The sequence below is a fragment of the Castor canadensis genome, chromosome 5 (genome assembly GCF_047511655.1).
Source record: "Castor canadensis chromosome 5, mCasCan1.hap1v2, whole genome shotgun sequence".
Classification (NCBI taxonomy): Eukaryota; Metazoa; Chordata; class Mammalia; order Rodentia; family Castoridae; genus Castor; species Castor canadensis.
Genome location: NC_133390.1, coordinates 134,273,236 through 134,295,699, shown reverse-complemented (window position 1 = coordinate 134,295,699; position 22,464 = coordinate 134,273,236). Strand labels below are relative to the sequence as shown.

The following is a 22,464-nucleotide window of genomic DNA, read 5'->3' as shown; positions in this document are numbered from 1 at the left end:
GCACAAGATGGCTTTGAGCTTTTGATTCTCACCCTCCAGAGTGCTGGGGTTACAGTAGTATGTTCCCACACCCAACGTTTTATTGACTGTTCAAAGAACCAGTTTGTACCGTTGACTTTCCTTGACTGTTTTTGTTTTAGCATCGTTGTGGTTTCCTTCTTTCTGCTTCTTTTGTTTTTTGTTGGAGGTGGGCAATACCAGGATTTGAAATCGGGCTTCGCTATAGACAGGCACTCTATCACTTGAGCCACAACTCCAGTCTTTTTTTTTTTTTTTTTGCTTTAGGTATATTTTCAGATAGGGTCTCAAGTTTTTGCCAGGGCTGGTATCAGACCGAGATCCTCATACCCATGGCCTATCTATGCCACTGAGCCATTCCTGCTTTGTCTTTTAAAGCTTTTAAGCTGGAATATTAGATTACTGATTTAAACTTTTCTAATATAAGCATATAATAATAAGCATTCTTAGTATTAATAAGAATAAAGTCACATGACCAACTTCATGGTCAACAGACATGGGGGCTGGGCTTATGTCTATAATTCCAGCTACTTGGGAGGCAGAGATTGGGAATATCAAGATTCCAGTCCAGCCTGGGAAAAAGTCAGCAAGACTGCATCTCAATAAATAAGCTAGGAGTGGTAGCTTCTACCTGTGAGTCCAGCTACTGTAGGTAGAGGATCATGAGCATGGATCATGGTTAGCCCAGGCAAAAAGAGACCCTATTTGAAAAGTAACTAAAGCAAAAAGGCCATGGCTCAAGAAATGGAGCACCTATCTAGCAAATGGAAGGCCCTGAGCTAATAAAAACCTAGTTTCACCAAAGTGGAAATAGATGCCACCTCTTCTGGAAGCTGAAACACATGGCAACGGAGATGGACACAAGTGGGGTGACACATGGAAGCTATCAATCATCAGTCCAATGTACTCTGATCTCTAAAGCACTCCACAGGACTGAGATGGGAAAGATTTACTTTAGGAGTGTCTTTAGGACCATGCTAGTAAGGGTCCCCACCAGAACAAACCTGAGCTGCCACACCTCCTTTAATTGTGTGCCTTAGGTTCCCATTCATCTCACCCTAATCTCAGCCTTTCAGACAACCAACAAAGTCTCATGACCATTCAACGTTTTTTTGGCAGAAACTGGGATTTGACTCAGGGCCTACACCTTGAGTCACTCCAACAGCCCTTTTTTGTGATGAGTTTTTTTGAGATAGGGTCTCATGAACTGTTTGCCCTTCGAACCTCTGTCCTCCTGATCTCTGCCTCCTGAGTAGCTAGGATTATAGTCCTGAGTGATCGGTGCCTGGCAACCACTCAACTTTTACACTGTTATTTTCTTGGAGGGTGGAGGTGGTGGGGGAAGGAATCTTATGAAGAAAAGTATTCGTAGCATTCAGAAGGATGTCAGTACACTGGGGAAAATATTTTCTATACAAGGCAAAAAAGTAATTTAGCATTTAAAGAGCTTCTGTAGATCAATAAAAGATTTAGCAAAATGGAAAATTTGGAAAAGGACTCATGCATGTGGTATCATGGGCACCTCTGTTTTGAGATCTAGGCTCTTGGCAAACAGAACAAAGAATTGGAAAAAACACACAGAAGTAGTAAACAAAGTGTGGATTTATTTAAAGTAGAAACACACTTCCACAGACAGGAGCAGACCTGAGCAAAGAACTCAAGACCCTGATTCTCCAGTCTGTTATAATGTAGGGGGATGCTGGGGCTAAAGGGGAATTGAAAGGGGGCTTGAGAGGGGTATTCCTCTTATGATTGACAAGATGCTATGTAGCTTATTTTTGACTGTACATGTCCCTACCTATAATGCATCCTTTTATAATTACATGCATGAGATGAAGCCTTAAGTTGGGGGGGGCGTGTCTCAAAAGGTCATCTGAGGACAGGTTCCCCAGTCCTAAACACATGTGCTACTTCCAGGACTTTCCCGTCTGTGCAAACATCCTTACCATAATACAGCAAACACTAAGCTGACCATTAAAAGGGGGTTCCAAGGATGTACCCAACCAGATGCTTCCTGAAGAGGACATGTACTAGGTGAGGCCTGGGGTACATCCTAAGGCAGAACTTGGATTACCCATTTACCCTTTCTTGGCCAACCTGTACTTCCCTATCCTCCTGCCCCACAGAAATATAGACAGCCTATTGCTATCAGACAAGGTGATCACCCTGACCTCATTTTAACAATGCACATTTCAAAGGATGGTAACAGATACAGTGGCAATTTTCCTGGAATCCCACTTACAGCAGATTTTCAGGGGATTGAACTCATCTCCAAGGTGGAGTTCCTAGTGGGTCCCAGTTAGACTAATGAATTCTATTGCCCTTGTAACATTGGCTGGTTCAGGGTCCTGGACCCATAAAACAGAATTGAAGAGCTGAGTGAAAAAGATTGGATTCTTAGTGGCTTTGATGCACACAAGACTAATCCAACCCAACTCAAACTCAGGATTTTATAGTAAAGGGAGCTGTTTAAAACTTTTTTTTTTTTTTTTTGCCGTACCAGGGCTTGACCTCATGGCCTACACCTTGAGTTGCTCCACCAGTCCTTTTTGTGTTAGGTGTTTTCAAGATAGGGTCTCGAGACTATTTGCCTGGGCTGGCTTCAAGCCTCGATCCTCCTGATCTCTGTCTCCTGAGTAGCTAGGATTACAGACGTGTGCCACCAGCACCTGGTTATGTTTAAGACATTTTTAATCAGCCTTTCGGCAACTTCGAAATTGTACAATTTTAAAATTAAGGGGCAGACCTTTCTACGACATGATACAATATGAAACAATCTTTAAAATTCATTGGTAATTAGAAAAACAACATTCAAACTCTTGGTAAATTAACATTTGTCACAGCATCCCAAGACTGCTCAAGCTGCTTTTCGCTATTTTCAACCTCATATTACGGATGAGGAAACTGATTTAAGAACTACATTCCAACAGGCTTATTGTGTATACATGAACTTTAAGCATTAGCCCCAAAATAAAGACAGCTGCCTTGCCTTCTACCATTCTAATGTGGGAACAAAGCATTCGCTATTGTATGTCATCTTCAACTTCATTGTGCGCACATCTTGCTTTTTCAATTATAATATTAAAGAATTAGGAATGTATTTTAAGAGCCCAAAACAAAGGACATTCAGATTGCGGGAATCTGCAAGAGGGCAGTCCAGCCTAAGCAGTGGAGGTCCCTAGGTAGATACTTCATTGAAACATACTAGGCTCTTACAAAAACATATCCACTTTTTTTAATCAGGAAGCTTAGGAAAAACGGTTTATCTTAAAGTTGTGATAATATGACTGAATTTAAGGCAGGTAAAGACATGTCACGTGTTAAAACTCAAACTCTTGAAATGACCCTGAAGCTGCCCTAGTCTTAATTGGACCTGCTGGAACGTAGCCCAATTTGCGGCACTCTGGAGTCTTGGAATAGCACAATAGGAAAGTTCCTTCACTAGCGCCCACGCCCACCGCGCCTCCCTAGCCCGGGTTCCTCCGGGTAAGCGGTCCGTTGGCCCGCCTGCTTTCCGCGACTCCGAGGTCCTGCTCACAGCAGTCTGCAGAAGCCTAAGCGCCCTGCGGGCGGCTCCCGCGCTGCCCAGCCGAGTGGTGATGTCGGGGAACCGACAGCAGCTCCGCAAACGGACGAGATAAAGACATCACCAGGACCCCAACCGCCAGGACAACAAAGTTCCGCGGGGCTCTGCACTCAGCCGCAAGTCCCCGCCCTCAGGAAGGAACCTGACGTCTTTAACCTGCGACCACATAGGACCAATTGAAAGACTCTGCCTAGTGCCTAGGAAACGCGGCAAAGCGCGCCACGTGAGCACGGCGCCTGCGGTTTACCCTCAGTCTCCAACAAGCCCTGAAGCTAGACATCCCACACCTCCGGACTCCACGACAGCCAATTGGCCGCCAGCGCTGTGGAGCTCGAGCCAATGGCTGCATTCTCCCGTGATAGGCGTGGTCCAGCCTGTTGGAAGTGGAGGGGCTGGGCGCCGCTTGGGAGGGCACCTGGGTGGGAGGGCGCCAGGTGAGCGTGATATCAGGGTTGTTCATGCTTTTGCATTCATCCTCAGTAAGGTTAACTTGGTATGGTTCTTTCCAACCTATTTCTTTTTTGTAGATCATGTAGTGGTCTTTACTGATGTATAGCAGTTATAATATTGAGGATCTTCCCCAAGATATAAACATTTTTAAGTGTTCTTTTAATGAGCACATAATACTCCCGTGTATATACACATCATAAATTATTTAGCCTTCCCCTAAGCGTATGTAGATTGCTTCCAAAGTTTCACTAAGTAAAGTGCACTTCAGTGAACACCCTTACATAATTGTCCATTTATTTCTTCAGGATGGCTAAAGGGTAGGGGCTGTTTATATGCATATAGTGCTTATATACGTGCATACACGTATTCATGTATGTATTAACTGCTCCTAAGATTGCATTTCTTCAAGTATTGCAGTATTAAACATTAACTTTTTTTTGTCAATTTGACAGTATGCACTTGTTTATCATTGTTTTTAGTGGTCCATATTCAGTGAAGTCTTCTGTTCATGCATGCTCTTTATTCTTTATTCGTTTATTGTGCTGCTGGTGGTTTCTTACTGGTTTCGAGGTTCTTTGAATACACTCAATAAAACTGCCACCTTGGAAATTGTAAATCTCTATAGCATTTATAAAGGAAATTGAATAGAAAATTTATAATTGCATACTGTTTCTTCACTAGGTCAGGCATTAAAACTATCATGACACCCAACTAGAGAAATCCTTTCAGCACTGAACTTAAGTGGGCAGTTCTTTTCCAGGCATCATGCTTTTTATGTTTGCTTAGATTTCTAGGACATTCATGTGCTCTTGGAAGCACTCAGATGTGGTGTTTTTTTTTTTTTTTTGGAGGTACTGGGGGTTGAATTCCAGTCCTCACACTTGCTAGGTACTCTACCACTTGAGCCATTCCACCAGCCCTTCAGATGTGGTCCTTGAGAGTGAAAAAGTAAAACTATTTGAAATTGTTTTTTAAAATGAGTCTAGAACCATCATAAGATGATTTAAGAAGTTCTTTAAGGACAGTGCCTAGTTTGAAAGCACGTTTTTAAGAGACAAATGACTTTTTCCCAATTCCATCTTTTGTGCTTAGAGCTTTTGCCACCAGTTTGCTTAATGCCTCTTGCCAGCTAGAGGTCATGCTGCTGTTGTCAGCAAGACTGAAAATGTGCTGTCCATAGCTTGCAGTTGTTGGCAAGCAAGAGAAAAACCACGTGAGCCTGTGGTAGAAGAAACCTGTACCAACTACATGAACTACTGCTCACAAAGATTGAGATGACTCCTTTTCCTGCCTTTTAGGCTCCACAGAATGACTTGAGAGAGGCACACAGCAGGTACATTCAGTCATTTTTATTTAAAAAAAAATTCTTAATTTGAGCTGCCACAGTGGCTCAAGCAGTAAGAGTGCTTGCCTAACAAATATGAAGCCCTGAGTTCAAACCCCAGTACCACCATAAAAAAAAGCATTAAAAAATTCTTAGTGATTGACTTTTCATATGGTGCTGGGGATTAAGTTTCTGGTATGCTAGGCAAGCACTACTACTGAGCCGACAACCTCAGCCCCTTCAGTGTGTTTCTTTAGCATTAAGGAAATGAAAGGTGTGTGACAGGTGTTTTACTTCTTCTTTGGTGTGTCTGAATTAGATCTGTCCAGGATTGCAGCAAGCTTTCTCTTGCTCCTGATTATTACCAAACCATATTGGGGCTAACTGGGGGCAATTGGAGATTCTCCCTCATATGTGGACATTAGATCAAGGGCAAACACAACAAGGGGATTGGACTATGAGCACATGATAAAAGCGAGAGCACACAAGTAAGGGGTGAGGATAGGTAGGACACCTAAAAAACTAGCTAGCATTTGTTGCCCTTAACACAGAGAAACTAAAGCAGATACCTTAAAGCAACTAAAGGGGAACAGGTACTAGAGAAAAGGTTAGATCAAAAAGAATTAACCTAGAAGGTAACACTCACACACAGGAAATCAATGTGAGTCAATGCCCTGTATAGCTATCCTTGTCTCAACCAGCAAAAACCCGTGTTCCTTCCTATTATTGCTTATACTCTCTCTACAACAAAATTAGAAATAAGGGCAAAATAGTTTCTGCTGGGTATTGGGGGGGGAGAGGGAGGGGGCGGAGTGGGTGGTAAGGGAGGGGGTGGGGGCAGGGGGGAGAAATGAACCAAGCCTTGTATGCACATATGAATAATAAAAGAAAAATGAAAAAAAAAAAAGAAATGACATAGGATAAACAGAAAGTGGAATCAGGTGTGTTGGGCGCTCAGGTGAAGATGCACAACCCTCATTGCTTTTTTATCTTTATTCTTTAAGGCTTTACTCCTTTGCAGTTCTTTAAAACCTCGCTTTTAAAGTCTTCTTTTCTGTTCTTTAAAGTCTCTTTCCTTAGACTTGTTCTGTCCCATGTTTTCTCTTAGCTCTTCTTTACTTAATCTCTCTTAAAGTCTTTGCCCCCAGACTTGCATTGTCCCATGTTCGCTTTCTTAAAGCCTGGGTGCTCAGACTTGCACTGTCCCATGTTCTCTTTAGCTTTTCTCTAGCACAGCTTTTCTAAAGCCTATGTATAAAGTTCTTGGTGCAGACTTTCTATCAACCCCTCTTTAGCAATTCTTTTCCCTTCAGCAATCTCCCTCCAGCAACCCTTTTCCCTTCCAAAACATCCCACATCAAAAAGCCAAAAGTCCCAAAGCAAAAAGCCTTGGATCCTCCTTTAGGGAGTTTTTATACTCAGTGGTAAACAGGGTTGAGCAGCAGTTCTTGGGGAGGGGTGTGACATTGTAACAGGAGAAACCTGGTCCCTGCTTCTCTGAAAGTAAATTTAGGAGAAGCAGCTGTTCTGCTTGCAGGGCTGTGCCAATCTTAGCCTACAAGGAAAAGCAGTTAAGCTTCATCTCACCTTGCTTATGTCCAGTTCTCACAGGCTTCTCAAAATCCACCCTCCACACAGGATGAGCAGAAAATGCCCATTTGCAATCTTGTTGCCTGGCACCCATTGTGAAGTTCCCAGGGAACTGATTACACAGATGACAGCTAGCAGCCCTTGCAGAAGATAGATGAATGGTCATGCTTTCACTCATTCATTCAAAATGTATTTACATGGGCTCCATCCTAGTCAGGGAATTGGAGTAGGCTTTCCTGGAAAGTAGACAAGTGAATGGAGACTTGAGGTGGAAGAGGGGAGATCACAATGGGATATGCAACTGGCTTGTGGCAAGGAGAACATGGCCACTGTCAGACAGGAAGCAAGGACTTGTGGCCAGAGGAGTATAGAGGTGAGAGATGAGGTGGTACAATCAGGGAGGTAGGGGCAGATCTGGCAGGTTCTTGCAAGAAGCTACCATTGTCCCCCTCCAGCTATCTTCCAAACCACACTTCTCAGTGATCACTTTTGGATTCATGAAGACAAAGACATGGAACTTTTAGAATTTCTCTTAATCAGATCCTCTCTTTAGTTCCCTTTTAGTTTCTACCCTGTTTGCTAAGAGACAGCTCCTTTGCTCTTTAACTGGGAGGATGGGCTGTTTTGTGCAGAGCTGGTGTTCTGTGCTGTCTGTGTGATCCTGATTAAATTAGCTAAATCTCTCTGTAAAATGGAGATTATAATACTACCCCATCCTAGAGTTCCGTGAGAAGAAACAAGTAACACCAGTAACATGCCTAGCATGGTGCCTCACACGTGGTAAGAATGAAACATCTTTTGGTTCTAGTTTTCATTATAATTAACTCCACACTGGGGACTAGTTTTGGGACAGTTCCAGGCACAAGATGTTTGCAGGAGAAAGGCAGTGTTCTGACAGGGAGAGAACAGAAGCAGTCCTCCTAGATTCCAGAAAAGGTCTATTTTTAGCACTTGTACCTGGGGAACTGTATCCCATCTTCTAGGAATGGAGAAGTACCCTGAAAGGAGGCAGCAATTACTGGGAGGCCTTCAGGGCAAAAACCAGACATTCATCTGTGTGAGTTTATCTGAGGCATCTGCAGATTTTGTCACCAATGAGGGGCCCTGGAACCAATCTTCCACAAATACTGAGGGATGACTGCATTTACAAATCTTGTACCTTATATGGTACAATATTTTATTCAAAATATAGAAACCAAGACAAATATAACCCAATTTCAAAATATGCGAAGGGGTTAGGGGCAGTGGCTCACATCTGTAATCTCAGCTACTTAAGAGGCAGAGATCAAGGGTCATGGTTAGGGGCCAGCCCAGTCAAAAAGTCAGTGAGATTTCTATCTCAACAAACCAGCGAGGCGTGGTGATGCATACCCGTACTCCCAGCTACGCAGGAGACATAAGTAAGAGGACGGTAGTCTAGGCTGCTGCTGGGCAAAACCATGACACCCTCTCCAAAAATAACTAAAGCAAAAAAAAGGTTGAGGGTATGGCTCAAGTAGTAAAGCACCTGCCTGCCAAGCATGAGGCCCCAAATGCAAAATGCAAACTCCAATACCACCACCACCACCACACACACACACACACACAAAAAGCAAAGGATTTGAATAGAAATTTCACCAAAGGAGATATACAAATACAAATGACCAGCAAGCATAAAAGTAAATGAGGAAGCAGACCACCTTTTTGTAATTAACTCCACACTGGGGACTAGTTTTGGGACCGTTCCAGGCAAAGGATGTTTGCAGGAGAAAGGCAGTGGTCTGACAGGGAAAGAACAGAAGCAGTCCTCCTAGATTCCAGAAAAGGTCTATTTTTAGCACTTGTACCTGGTCATAAAATTAAAAAAAAAAAACAAAGTCATAAAATTAAAAAAAAAAAAGATTCTAAGCCTGCTAGAACCACAAATGAAAACTGCATTACTTTCATTTTTTTTTTTTTGGCAGTACTGTGATTTGAACTGAGGGCCTCAAGCTTGCTGGGCAGGTAGTTTGAACTCAAGCCCTCCAGTTTGCTGGGTAGGCGCTCTACCACTTGAGCCCCACGCCCCTGCATTAATTCCTTTCCTGGAATCATGGAATATCTTATATGAAGAGAGTCTGCGGAAGTAAAGATGCCTGCCACTCTTCAGCAGCAACTACTGTAGGTGGAAAAGAGGCTCTTGGGGGAAATACAATTAAAACACAATCTCCCAGCTTGAACTCCTCTCCAGAAAGGGAGAAGCAAAACACTTAACGTCATGCACATCACATGAAAAACAAATTAAAAGCAAGAGGATGTGGTTCAAGTGGTATAGCATATTCCTAGCAAGCCTAAGACCCTGAAAAAAGAAAAGTAAACAATAGCTAGTCCTCATGTAGGAGGACTTGCTAGCACGCACTATTTCTCCCTCATAGTCCATCTCAACTTCATAGGTGATAACTGGAGTGAACTTTTACCTTAGTCTTTATCTAGAGGAAAACTAAACTCCTATAATGACACCTGACAGTTTTGCAATTTACAGCAAGGTGCTGACATTTATGGTGCAAAGAGAGAGAGGGCTTCTGCGTCCTAGAGAAAGATATTCCTAGGTCATAACGCAGACAAAAAGCCAAACTAGTCTTCAGAAGGATTTATGTACATTTCAAAGAGAAATTACAGTAATTACAAGCTTTCAAAGTAGATGCTCAAAGAAGGGAGCGCAGGAGAATCTACTATTTAACAGGAAGGACTAAGCCTCTATTTTTTGTCAGTACTGGCACATGAACTCAGGGCCTTTGGCTTACTAGGTAGATGCTCTACGAAAAGCCAAGAGCGTCTTATTTTATATTTGTATTTGTCTTTTTACTCCCCAAACGCTACCAACCCAACCTGTAGATAGACAGAGGTTATTGCTGACTACAGGAAGGGAGAACACGACCTCGGAAAGCTTTAGCAGTGGCTGAGAGGAGGAAGGTGAGATCAGAATTTATGGAGAACTGCAGTTTAATTTAGACCATGTCTTTCATAGCGGAGTTTTAATTAGGATAGAGTAAGGATCGGTACGAAACATAGATTTCGGGACGAAAGATTCAAAGAGTCTCAGGGTATAAGCGTTTCCTTTGAAAAGCAGATAGGTCCCTGGCTAAGTTTCGTACTGAACACCATTCAGAAAAATGAGCAGTGCAAGGCTGAAGGTGAGGTGAGGTTCCGATCCCGGGGCGCCAGGTCCACAGCAGGGGCAAGGACACTGCAGAAGCGGGCGCACCGCCTGGCCGCAGTGTCCTGCAGAAAACTTCAAGGACTCGCACCGCCCCCGGTAGCCGCTGTGCGTGAGTGACTTGCCCCGAGCCCTCGGTCGCTGGCTCTCCGTGGAGTCACCGCGACCACGGACGCGGCCCGGTATCATACCTGCGATCCTCTTGGAAACCAGTCGCCGGCCACGCAGAGCTACGTGACTAGGAAGCTAGAGGTGCTGAAAACCAAGCAAACAAGAGTGGACAGGAATGAAACCACACGGCTGACATGTTCACCTGACCTTCGGCGACTGGCTCCACCCCGTGCAATGGGCGCCGGAGTTGTGTTCTGCGCAGGCGCAGGCCTCGGCCCGAGGCTAGTGACGTAATCCGGCGCGTCAATCAGTAGCCCTGCCTCCGCAAATCCCGGACCATTTAACTGCCAGAACAACCTCCGCAGTCTGACGTACGCGCGCAGCCCCGCCCCTGCCCGCGAAGAGGCGGGACCTGTGGGGGGCGGGGCAGTGCCCGAGAGGGCCAATTGGTGACTCCCTCGCCGGCCCCGCCTTGTCCCCTTTTGGGCAGGCTGTTCCTGCGGGCCTGGTCCAGCGAACTGCCGCAGCGGCAGGGGCGCCGGCTGCAAGGTGAGCGCACCTTTTGCGGAGCCCCCCCCTCCCGGTCCCTCTCCACCCGCCGCCGCCTCATGGCTGTCGGGGGGAACGGCGGGCTTTGGGGATGCCAGAGCAGGGATGGGGGCCACTCGGGGCCAAGGGACAGACCGGATCCCAGCGGCCTTGGATGTCCTCATCGGGGAGGGGCACGTCCGGTCTAGGAGAGGCTTGACCCTGGTTGCAGTGGTTTGTTCTCTCTTCAGTCTTTCGAGAGGCTGCTGATGGCCGGGGCGCCTTGGCCAGAGAGTGGTTGTGGTGGGAACTGAGGTAGAGTTGGGGCCGTGCGGTCCGAGCGACGATGACGACCAGGGCTTTAAGCCCAGCTGGAGAACCTGATGGACTGCGGAGAGCGGGGCTTCTGGGGAGAGTCCTGGTCCTGTGGGCCCCAGAACCCGGGAGTTGCTTGCAGACGTTTGTGCAGATGCTTGGAGCACTAGGGGGTGGCCAGAATGCCAATGAGTTGCAGTGGGACATTTAGCTGTCACCAGGCCGCAGATAACCCCTCGCCATGACTGATACCTGCTCCCCTGGCAGGCTAACTAGGAAATGCTCAGAACCCAGTTTCTTATTTGAGAAGTCGCTCCCAGGCTGCGACTTAAGGTTTTATGTCCCTTCGAGGACGGTTGGCAGAGGTCTGGGGAAGTCAGGGCGGGCACTAAGGGCATCAGACTAAGAGAGCCTTCTACAGCCTTTTGTTGCCAGGCGTGGGGCTGGGTCCTTGAGGCTGTTGCCTAACCTCCACCCCCATCCCGGTATATCCTTTACTTAGGATTCCTCCATGTTCTGTTTACTGTGCAGTCTCTTTCCGGCCACATTGCACTAGCCTCCTAGGTGCTGGTTTTACAGTGGCAGGCTGAGGCAGCCTTTTATGTTTGGTGGCTGGGGGCTGTGGAGGGCAGGATCTGTGATGGGACTGGAGAAGGGTGGGCCTGTTTTTTCAGAGACTGTGACCCATCTGCACTAGACATGTTGCATCCTAGCCGATGTCTTAGATCTAGGTGAAGGAGGTTAGGAGGAAGATAGTGCTTTGGATGGTGGAGACTTAAGGAGCCACAGCAAACTTGGAAGAGGAAGGTAACTTGAGGAGCAGAAGGTTGGGGTGAATCTAGGGGAAAAGCACATGCTCAGGCAAAGCAGAAGAATGAAGATGGTGTGGGGGGTTTCCTGGAACCCGGGAGAGGAGGCCTTTTGAGTACATCGAATCTGTAAAGGTAGCTCTTTGAGTTTGCTTAGTTTTCAGTTGAGCCTAGAGAGCCCCATCAATCTCAGGCTCAAGTCCCCACCAACCACTTAGTGAATTGCCTTGTTAGTTCGTCATCTGTGAAATGGGGATCATAGGCATCTTCGCCTGTGTGGGAAGCTAACAACAGTTAGCAAGTTTCAGGCATGGCTGGGCTGTAAGCACTTGACATGCTATACTCCTTGAAGCCTCACAGTAATGTATGAGCCTTCTATTGAGAAAGAAGCTAAGGTTCAGATTACCTGTTCCAGGTGACACTGTTGTAAAAGTATGGAACTGGCATTATTTCAGTAGAGTAACAGTAATTCAAAGTGAACTGTGTTTAGGGGCATTGGAAATGGGGGTAGGATTGTAAGCAACTTTTCCAGGAAGTTTTCCTCATGGAAAGTACTTTATTTTTGTTGTTTTTAGCAGCAGAAGTGATTGTCTAAGCTTTGCTCCTAGACAGTGGTGGCCCTGTGTTTCATTTTCTTTATCTGATTTCCTGATCATAGAAGTAGACATTTTTGTTGCCATAAATTCTGTTACAGCTGTGGAATGTGTCTGAGCAAATTAATGTATTTCACTAGTTATAGCTTTAATCATTTGTTTGTTGTTGGGGAAATCTCGCCAGTACTGTGTTTTCATGCAAATATTAGCATATGACAATGATTCCAGAACATAAGACAACTGCTGAATCTTTAAATGAGAAAAGCTGGCTTATTAATCAGTATCTGTCTTTTCAAAAACTAAAGTAAACCTTATAACTTCTAGTCCTTTTACTCCAGTGGTTTTGAAGGTATGACATAATTCTTGTTTTTGTTTTCAAAGCCATTTTTGGAAAGGAGAAAGATGGAAAGTGGTGCAGTTCTGCTGGAATCCAAGTCCTCACCCCTAAATCTTCTGCATGAGATGCATGAGCTCCGCCTTCTGGGGCATCTGTGTGACGTCACAGTTAGTGTGGAGTATCAGGGTGTCCGGGAAGACTTCATGGCCCATAAAGCAGTGCTGGCGGCCACAAGCAAGTTTTTTAAGGAGATGTTCCTTAATGAGAAGAGTGTGGATGGTACCAGGACTAATGTCTATTTAAATGAAGTGCAAGTTGTTGACTTTGCTTCATTTCTGGAGTTTGTCTACACTGCCAAGGTACAGGTAGAAGAAGATCGGGTGCAGCGGATGCTGGAAATGGCTGAAAAGCTAAAGTGTTTGGACCTGTCAGAAACATGCTTTCAGTTAAAGAAACAGATGTTAGAATCAGTCCTTTTGGAATTGCAGAATTTCTCTGAGTCTCAGGAGGCAGAGGTGACTAGTGGTTCCCAGGTCAGTGTTGCTCTGGGCTCCAAGACAAGTGCAGCTGCAGCTGGGGATTGCGCTCATTCCAACGGCCTTGTGGATTCTGCAGATTACCCAGTGGAGAGAATCAGCAATGACCTGCCTAGAGACCTGCCACCCAGGAAAACCAAGGAGAAACTAGACAAGAAAAAAGATGTGGCTAAGCCTCCCTATCCGAAAATCAGAAGAGCTAGTGGCAGGCTGGCTGGAAGAAAAGTTTTTGTGGAGATCCCTAAAAAGAAATACACAAGAAGACTCCGAGAGCAGCAGAAAAGTGGGGAGGATGATGTGGGGGATTATAGCTGTCCCCAGGACCAAAGCCCAGACAATGTGGGGGCAGAGATGGAGCCAGTGGTATCAAAGGAGGGTTGCAGCTCCGGTGTGGAGTTGGACAAGGTGCTGCACAAAGCATCGGGGGAGGGGGAGGAAGGGGAGAAGAAGAAGGACATCTTCCTGTGCGCCCGCTGCCAGAAGGCCTTCCAGTATGAGAAGAGCTTCTTGAAGCACATCAAGCACCACCACGGCGTGGCCACCAACGTGGTCTACTGCTGCGACACTTGTGGCCAGACCTTCGCCAACCGCTGCAACCTGAAGAGCCACCAGCGCCACGTGCACAGCAGCGAGCGCCACTTTCCCTGTGAGCTGTGCGGGAAGAAGTTCAAGCGCAAGAAGGACGTGAAGCGGCATGTAGTGCAGGTGCACGAGGGTGGTGGCAAGCGGCACCACTGTGGCCAGTGCGGGAAGGGCCTGAGCTCCAAGACGGCCCTGCGGCTACACGAGCGGACGCACACGGGCGACAGGCCCTATGGCTGCACCGGGTGCGGTGCCAAGTTCTCGCAGCCATCTGCCCTCAAGACCCACATGAGGTAGGCAGCAGGATGGCGGGACCAGAGCAGGGCTGCCTTGTATGCCGGGACTGCTGTTCTTGAAAGGCGCATTGGGAAATTGAAGGGGTTCTAGGGTTTGGACCAGCATAGCTATGTCTCTAGATTGTTCACTTCTTACTCAGTTCCCTCTAAGAGTTGGGAGACTATTTTGAGGCAGCTTTGAATTCTCTTTGGAGGTGGAGAGGCCCATACAGGTGGTTCTTCTGCTCTTGGAAACCCCTTGGGCTAGTGGGGCCCTTGTCTCTCCTCCCTGACATGTTTAGGCACGGAGGCCTGGATATGGCAGAGCAGAGCCACCCACAAGTCTCACTGGCAGCTGTTATGTACAGCTCCATACTTGAGGTTCCTCCAGACTTGAGGAAGAGTCAGGACTACTTAATCCTGATTGTTCTTTGCCTCACTGTTTATTTCGAATGTGGTACCCTTACAATAAGGGTTCCACAGTCCCATTGTTCAGTGTGGTGACATCTAGGGCTTCAGGACACCTCTCTGCTCTTACCTTTTAGTTCTTAGAGCTTGTAAGGTGTGCCACCATGTTAGTCTGAACTCGGTAGTCAGGATGGGCCAAGCTTTCTGTTAATTTGCTTTTGAACTATAGTTGAGCTTTTAAATGTTTCCTTGTAGTTTTCAGTATATATGTTTGAACTCTAGATAAGCAGTTTTCTATTGTATTCTAGGTCTGCCTTCAAACCTAGGCCAATCTTTGGGGAGGTGGCATGGCATCCATCATCTTTTACTCTTTAGAAGCTTAAAATTCTTGTTTAGGAAGTGCTCAGTGAAGCATGGCTGATTGCTACTTCACTTTGGTTGTGAAATTAAAAATGCTTATGCACGCTCCTCAGAAACCAAGTTCCTTCAGCATTTTGAGAGCAGCTCTCCTTTCTAGACTGGTTATGTTGTTATGAACTGATGGTAAAATCTTTGATCACATAGTACTTCGTCAGCAATAGTTCCTAAGGTGTTTTGACTAATTTTTCTGAATGAGGAAACATCATGAATATTAGACAGCACTTCTTAGTATTTAAAAATTAGGCAAAGGCATGGTCTCTACTTGCACACATTTTACAGCATAAATAAGGCCCACGAGCAGATGTGGATGATTTTTAGCGGTTCCACATTGGAATGTGAAATCAATGGAAATATGTCAATTTATTGGTCTTGCACAGAAACTGCACCGATTTTGGGATGGAGATCATGGGCTCTCGACCTGTCCCTTTGTTGGAGTAAACAAATTTTTGCAGGATAGAGTGGAAATTGTATTGCAAAGTGAGCTTTGAAATACACCCTAAGTTATCATCTGAATGTTGTACTTTCAGAATTCATACAGGGGAAAAACCCTTTGTCTGTGATGAATGTGGTGCAAGATTCACTCAGAACCACATGCTGATTTCTCATAAAAGGTCCCACACAGGTAAATACCTATGCTGTTGTGATTGAATGTCTTTGCTAGCTGTAGAAGGAAACTGCAATTGACTCATTTAGAAGTTGGCATCTACCAAGGTGGTACATGTTAAAACCATGCTACAGCTTTTCCATCGTGAGCAAAAATGAGTACAAATATACCTGTTACCCACAGTGCTGATGTGCACATGACCATGGCCTCTACACCACCAGCAGGATCTGGCATCTGGATCTTAGAGGTCAAGAAGTATGAAACAGTTCGTATTGTTTTAGCTCCAAATTTCATATCCAGGAATCTGTCCTAAGGGAATTGTCCAAAATGTGAGAAAAACTATGCTATTACTTGCTTCTTACTATTTTTAATAACAAGAATTACAGACAACCCAATTATCCAACCACAAAGAATGGTTCATTAAACTGGTAAATCCATCCCTTAGGTCATGACCTAGCCAGAGGAGGACTCTGAATGGTGGATAATGAACTTAAAAACACACACGCATACAGATAATCCCAACTATATTAAAAACCTATATATACAAGAGCAGAGGAAAAGAAATTATGTGATAAACTGTCATATTAAGGTGATGGGATTATTTCCTTTCTGTTTCCAAAGTCTTTGTGATGTGATTTATCGTATCATGAGGGAGAACATTTTTTAAGTTGACTTTATTTTGGTTGAACACAGTAAGTCGAGGTCCAAAATCTTGATGTGAATGAACTATGCAAAAGCATCAGAATCTGTCACTGTACACTACAGTTACTATAATCCAGTTCTTTGCTTACATACTTTTACTTTTAAGCACTATCACACAAGCCTCAAGTTCAGTTGCAGATAAAACAGACATGAGGCATGTAATAATGTGAATTACTAAACTGCAGAATGAGCAGAATTGGTGTCCAATAGAAATTATGGGATGGAAGCAATGTCATGTCATATTAAGGAACTATTAGAATTGGTCATTTTATGAGAATCTTAATGTATTATTAGTCAATATTTTTTAATGTTTCTGAAGTCAGCAGCATGACTATTAACTAGATGAGTCTAGCTGTGAGACTAGAGGACTTAAATTGCAAAAAGATGGCATTTAAAACCATTTCTTGTCCTGCAGTCCAGTCAAGTTGATTAGGGCTGCTACTCTAGAAGGTATACGTAATAGTCCATTATAGACTTCCTCTGCTTTTCAGAGAGACTTTTATTCTGATAAAGATTCTCAAAAGTGCCTCCCTGAAAATAATCCAACTTCCCCAAAGAAATGAAATTGTTTGGAATGACTAAATTTTTAAAATGTGAGCTGGCTAAATGACTTACTCTTTGATTCTCATCCAAAAGAATGTTTTTTTTATTTCCAAGGATATTTTATACCACTTTCAGAAGTAGCAAATGTCTTACATGAATGTTATTAATGAATAATTTTAATTAGAAAATGTCACATGCTGCCCACCAAGGGTGCTAAGAATGTGGACCTGCTCTTCCCTAGTGTTTGTAATACCTGCATTGTCTCTAATTTTATTTCATCTTTTCATGTAGGTGAAAGACCTTTTATGTGTGAAACATGTGGCAAGAGTTTTGCTTCCAAGGAGTACTTAAAACATCACAATAGAATCCATACTGGATCCAAACCCTTTAAATGTGAAGTGTGTTTCAGGACTTTTGCCCAGCGGAATTCCCTTTACCAACACATTAAAGTTCACACAGGTATGGCTGCAATGTCCCTGAGAAGAGAGTTGGGTTTGGCAAGGAAAACAGTCTTTCTAAAATTATTTGGAAGCATTAGGAGGAAAATGGCCAAACTTCATGTCATAATGGCATTTTTTAAACTTTTGAGTTTCTAGAAGCACTTATGTGTACAAACAGGGGACAACCAAGACCCTTTGCAGTGTGGAGTTTTTATTGAAAAGGTCAAACAGCTCACCTGTGATGTGAATGTTTTGAATATGGATGTGCATATAGATTCAGTTTTTGGTAGTATTGGGGTTTGAACTCAGGGCCTTATATTTGTTAGGCAGGTTTTCTACCACTTAAGCAAAATCCTCCCACTCCCCCAGCCCAGATTAACATTTCTTAAATGGGGATAATGAAATATATGTTAGGGTATGTCTACACAAGCACACTTAGTTATTATGGGACTTGCAATTTCCTTTTCCATTACTATGGTAAGCAGGTGTCATTTCTACAGATAGAGTACCAACTGTAGGCATTAATTTTGGATTGCTTTTGGTATAGTTGTAAACTCTTGGTATTATGGGACAGCAGATTGGTGTCCCTGTCAGTTGGCCTTCCCTAGGTGCGGGCACTGAGCCTCTCTAGGGGTTTGCAGACATGATTTCAGAGTGCACTCAGAATTAAGTACAGTGGACTAAAGATATCACCCAGTCCTTTCTTCTCTTCCTACTTCAGGCGAACGACCCTACTGTTGTGACCAGTGCGGAAAGCAGTTCACCCAGCCCAGCGCCCTCCAGCGCCACCATCGCATTCATACAGGAGAGAAGCCATTCATGTGCAATGCATGTGGACGGACATTTACTGACAAGTCCACTCTCCGGAGGCACACCTCAGTAAGCGACAGGGTAGCCTGTTTGAGAACGAAACCCTGCTAGCCATTAGATGTGTAAATAACCCTGAATAGCTAGAAATGCCTGTCACCATTCCTTCAGGGCAGGAGAGGAGGTAACAGCTGTTCTCTTCTCGGGTGTTCTCTGCAGTCAGTACATGAGAAGAAAGACCAAGAACAGCTAAGTCCATAATAAACACCTTCCAACAGTGGCTGCTGTGGTAGGCAGTTGTTTAACAGAGGAAGTAGGTTTCACTGCAATGGGAACCAAATTTAAATTGAAGAGATTATGTTTATTTCTTTTATTCATTAGTTTTGGTGGAACTGGTGTTTGAACTCAGGGCCTCAACTGTGCTCTTACCATTTGAGCCATTCTTCTTTTTGTTTTTTGGAGACCAGGATCTCATTGTATAGCCCGAGCTGGCCTCAAACTCACAGTCCTCCTGCTTGAGCTTCCTGGGTACTGGGATAAGAGGCATGTGCCACCACATCTGACTATAAAGAGACTATTGTTTTAAAAGATGTACTTGTTATTAATAAATCTATGTCAATTGGGAGATTTACAGAGATGCATGTAGTGACTTGTGTTTTGTGTTTTGATTTGTAGATACATGATAAGAATATTCCATGGAAGTCTTTCCTTGTTATTGTAGATGGCTCACCCAAGAATGATGAAGGGCACAAGACAGAACAGCCTGATGAAGAATATGCGTCACCCAAACTTTCGGATAAATTACTGTCTTTTGCAGAAAATGGCCATTTTCACAACCTGGCCACGGTGCAAGACAGCGTGCATGAGAACAGTTCTGCAGACACCACCTGTAAGGGGGATGACTCCCAGGACACTCTGCTTGCCACCACCATCAGTGAGCTTAGTGAGCTGACTCCACAGACAGACTCAATGCCAACACAGCTTCACTCTTTGACCAACATGGAATGAAAGCTTGCAGTTGTGTGCCAAGCTGTGCAAGACAGCTGTATTGTATGTGGCTCCAGGGGCTGAGAAAAATACCTGTGTGCAGAGATGTGGGCAAGAATGGCCTCAACAGATGTTCCTAAACTTCTACTTCCACTAACTTGCATGACTTTTATCAGACTACTTTTAAAACTTTCCCTTAAAAAATTCTGACCTGCTTGGTCTCAGCTACACTTTATCAGCAAACAAGCCAGTTAACTAAGCTCACTTACTCCTGGTGTAGACTGTATGCATTAATCATTTCTAATGCCTGATTCTCTTGATGTTTTAAGCCACTGCTTGTCTTAACTGCAGAGTACAGAGCACTGACCCAGCTAGTGAATTGCTGTTAATGGTCTTCCCAGTCTCACCCTGCCTTATACTTCCATGTGTTTACTTTTTTGATCCTTTTAAGGTATTTTTCTACCAAGCTGAAATAAAACTGGGTCCATGTATTTTCAGCTGTTTCTTCCTTGAGTTGAATCTAATCAGGTTTGTTCTGGGGACCTCTGGATGGGACTGAAGAAAGATGATAGCAGTCATTCCTCTCCAATCCCCTATTTGTAGGTAGTAAGAAAGGAATGGCAAATTGAACACTTTCAAAGCTTAGCGTATCTCTGCTCACAGCACATATGCAGCTAGGGAGTTTGTCATAAGACCAACTTTTGAAATGAGATGAGGCTGTTTGATTTCATTCCTAAAAATGTGATTAGGTAAAAAAAGCTGCCTACCAAAGAGTCTAGCAAAACAGTGTAGTATTTTTTGCAAAGATGAAGAGGCTTTAGAGTATGTGAGTGGTCATTTTATTCACAAGTAGCAAAATGAAGTGACTGGTGAATCTTAGAATACTGGTATTTTTGCTAGGTTTTTCTCTCAATTTCTGTAATTTCCAGAAACTCACTTACTCTTTTCCACACTGAGAAGTTGAAACAGGATGGCTGTTGCCACAAGACTGCTTCCTTGGGAGCATGTAAGAATCTAGAAAGGACCAGAAGCCTCGGCACATGCATCTCTTACTGTGCCTTAATAAGTAGATTATAAAGAACCAGTAATTTTGTCTTAAATGTTCTTTTGGCTGTTTCACACTGGACTTAATTTTTACTCAAGAAAATTCAGAGTGACAAGAGGATTCTGTTGTATTTGCTATTCCTGATGTTTGGTTCCAGGCCCTTGGGTGTGTGGCCATGTGCTGCTTGTCAAATGCTTTGATTCACATGTAACCCTTAAACATACTAATTTTAGAAGTGTGCCTTAAAGGGAGGATTCTTTGGTTTGCTAGTTGCTTTTCCCTCCTCCCCCCTGCCGTTTTTAATTTATTAAACTTGCTGTGAAAACATTTTAATTTTCTGAGAGGAAGTTACCTGTTCCTAAGTCCCAGGATGAAGACATGATTGCACTATGACAGAAACAGGGAAGACTTTCTTCCCCAGTGCCCATTGGTCGTAACTTAGAAGACATTTAACTAGTAAAGCCACCCAGTATGAGGTGTTTCAGGCACCGATGTTTCACATCTGCTTTTGAAGGCAGAGACTGAATTACTTCAAATTCAGTTATGACCTTGTCACTACATCCTAAGTTGTATTTACAGATAGCGACTGTCACATGACCATTTGAATATTGATAGGAGAATGAACCTGCCCAGCAGATGTAGTTTTATGGAATAAAAGTCATCTTGATGAGAAGGAATTTAAATAATAGATTATTTTGTTATCTACAGAAGAATTTTTGTTTTGAAATATGTTTCTTTAGAAGTTCCACATGAAATTGCTTAATGTGTTAATAAATGTCTGCTTTATGAAAGTAGTTTGTAATTCTAAATTTATTTACATTATTATAACTTATGTTCTCTCAAAGTACTATTCTTAATTGGAACGTGCATAATGTGCTTAATAGCATAAATAATGAAATTTAAAACCAGGGTATGCAAGCCTTTACAGAGTGCACTCCAAGGGTTGATTTACTTAACTAACTGCTCAGGCTTCACAGAGGTCTCTGGAGAGGGGAAACATGGCCCCTGCTCACACAGCAGCCGGGGGCCATGCTGAGAGGGTATTTTAAGAGCAAGCCCACATTCTTCCCATCTCTTAACTGTATCGCCAAAAGGTACCAGATGACTAGCACATACATTCTCTTCCAGGGTGGGTAAAGCTGTCCACAGAGCAGAGAAGTCCATGAACCCTGTAGAAGACCCATTGCAAAGGACTTTGTGAGGTGTCCCCACTATTTTTCCTGATCTAGTCAGTACAGCTATGCTGAAAGTGAAGCTACCTTGAATGGGTCATTCCCAAGCATGTAAGGATGGCACCTGGATATGGCAACACTGCTTCTCCCAGGGAATCAATAAAGGTCACCGAGGAGGTGGATGGTGCCATTCCAACTATCTTTTGTTGTGACATTGGCATGGGCCAAACTCTAAAGGGCATTGCAGACTTTGGTTGTTACCAAGTTTTTTTTTTCATTGTACAGTTTTTAAAAAAAATGGGTCAAGAATTAAAGACCTTATGTGATTTTACTGTTGGTGACCACCCAAATGAGTGTTAAGTTATAATCAATTTTAACCTGTTAAAGGGTTGTACCTTGTCACACCAAGGAGTTCAGCCCTTGGGAACCAAATGGATGCTTGTCTATATAACCAAATTCAATGGTATTCTTGCACTTGGAAATACTATCATTGCAGTTAGGAGAGGGCACTCATGCAAAGGGCCTTTGTTCACATGCAACTGGACAGGAGTAGACAGGACTGAGGGCCATCCACTGTGGTACCCTAGGCTTTGATAGCCTTTTGCTAGGAAGCTGACTCTGAGAAAAGATATCTCAGTAATTAGACCTTTAATGGTCAACAGTTTCTCAGAATCTCTAGATTGGTATGGTCTGTTCTACCATTTATTTATTTATTTTTATTCATTTATTCATATGTGCATACATTATTTTGACCATTCATTTTTTAAAAATCTGCTTTTACATGAATTTGCATTTGCATGGGAAATCAAAGCTCTCTGACAAGATGATAGGACCCCATGAATGTTCTCTCCCTACAACTTCAGGGCCTAGTGGTCAGTGAGCTTGACACTCCCATAGGGGCATTGACTGTCTCCGCAGTTACCTTTAAGATTAAAATGAATGTCTATTACTACCTAACACCTCTTCCTTTCTCAGAAGGGAGTGTTAGGCTTTGGGATTTCTCACATCTATAACTCAACCAGTCATCCAGTAGCCACTCCTCCATCAACTTTGCAGAACCCAAAGGATTCCTAATGAGAACATATGGTCAGCAGTTACCATACACAC

General features: G+C 43.8%; 1 protein-coding gene across 2 annotated transcripts; it reads left to right on the top strand.

The window, feature by feature from the left end:
- The first annotated feature begins 10,691 nt into the window (after positions 1-10,691).
- On the top strand, positions 10,692-20,979 carry Gzf1 (GDNF inducible zinc finger protein 1). Of its 2 annotated transcripts, none has more exons than XM_020181884.2 (6): positions 10,692-10,803; positions 12,881-14,247; positions 15,585-15,679; positions 17,198-17,365; positions 18,068-18,225; positions 18,875-20,979. In XM_020181884.2, exons 2-6 carry the CDS (start codon positions 12,902-12,904, stop codon positions 19,103-19,105), a joined length of 1,998 nt encoding a protein of 665 aa, XP_020037473.1. In that variant the 5' UTR covers positions 10,692-10,803; positions 12,881-12,901; the 3' UTR covers positions 19,106-20,979. The 2 variants fall into 2 exon arrangements, with proteins under 2 accessions (XP_020037473.1, XP_020037472.1); XM_020181883.2 differs by having other exon boundaries at positions 18,829-20,979.
- The last annotated feature ends 1,485 nt before the right edge of the window (positions 20,980-22,464 follow it).

Coding starts and splice junctions, on each gene's coding strand:
- Gzf1 (XM_020181883.2), top strand. CDS start 12,902: ATGGAAAGTGGTGCAGTTCTGCTGGAATCCAAGTCCTCACCCCTAAAT. Junction 14,248..15,584: donor GCCCTCAAGACCCACATGAG/GTAGGCAGCAGG, acceptor TTGTACTTTCAG/AATTCATACAGGGGAAAAAC. Junction 18,226..18,828: donor CTCTCCGGAGGCACACCTCA/GTAAGCGACAGG, acceptor TTTGATTTGTAG/ATACATGATAAGAATATTCC.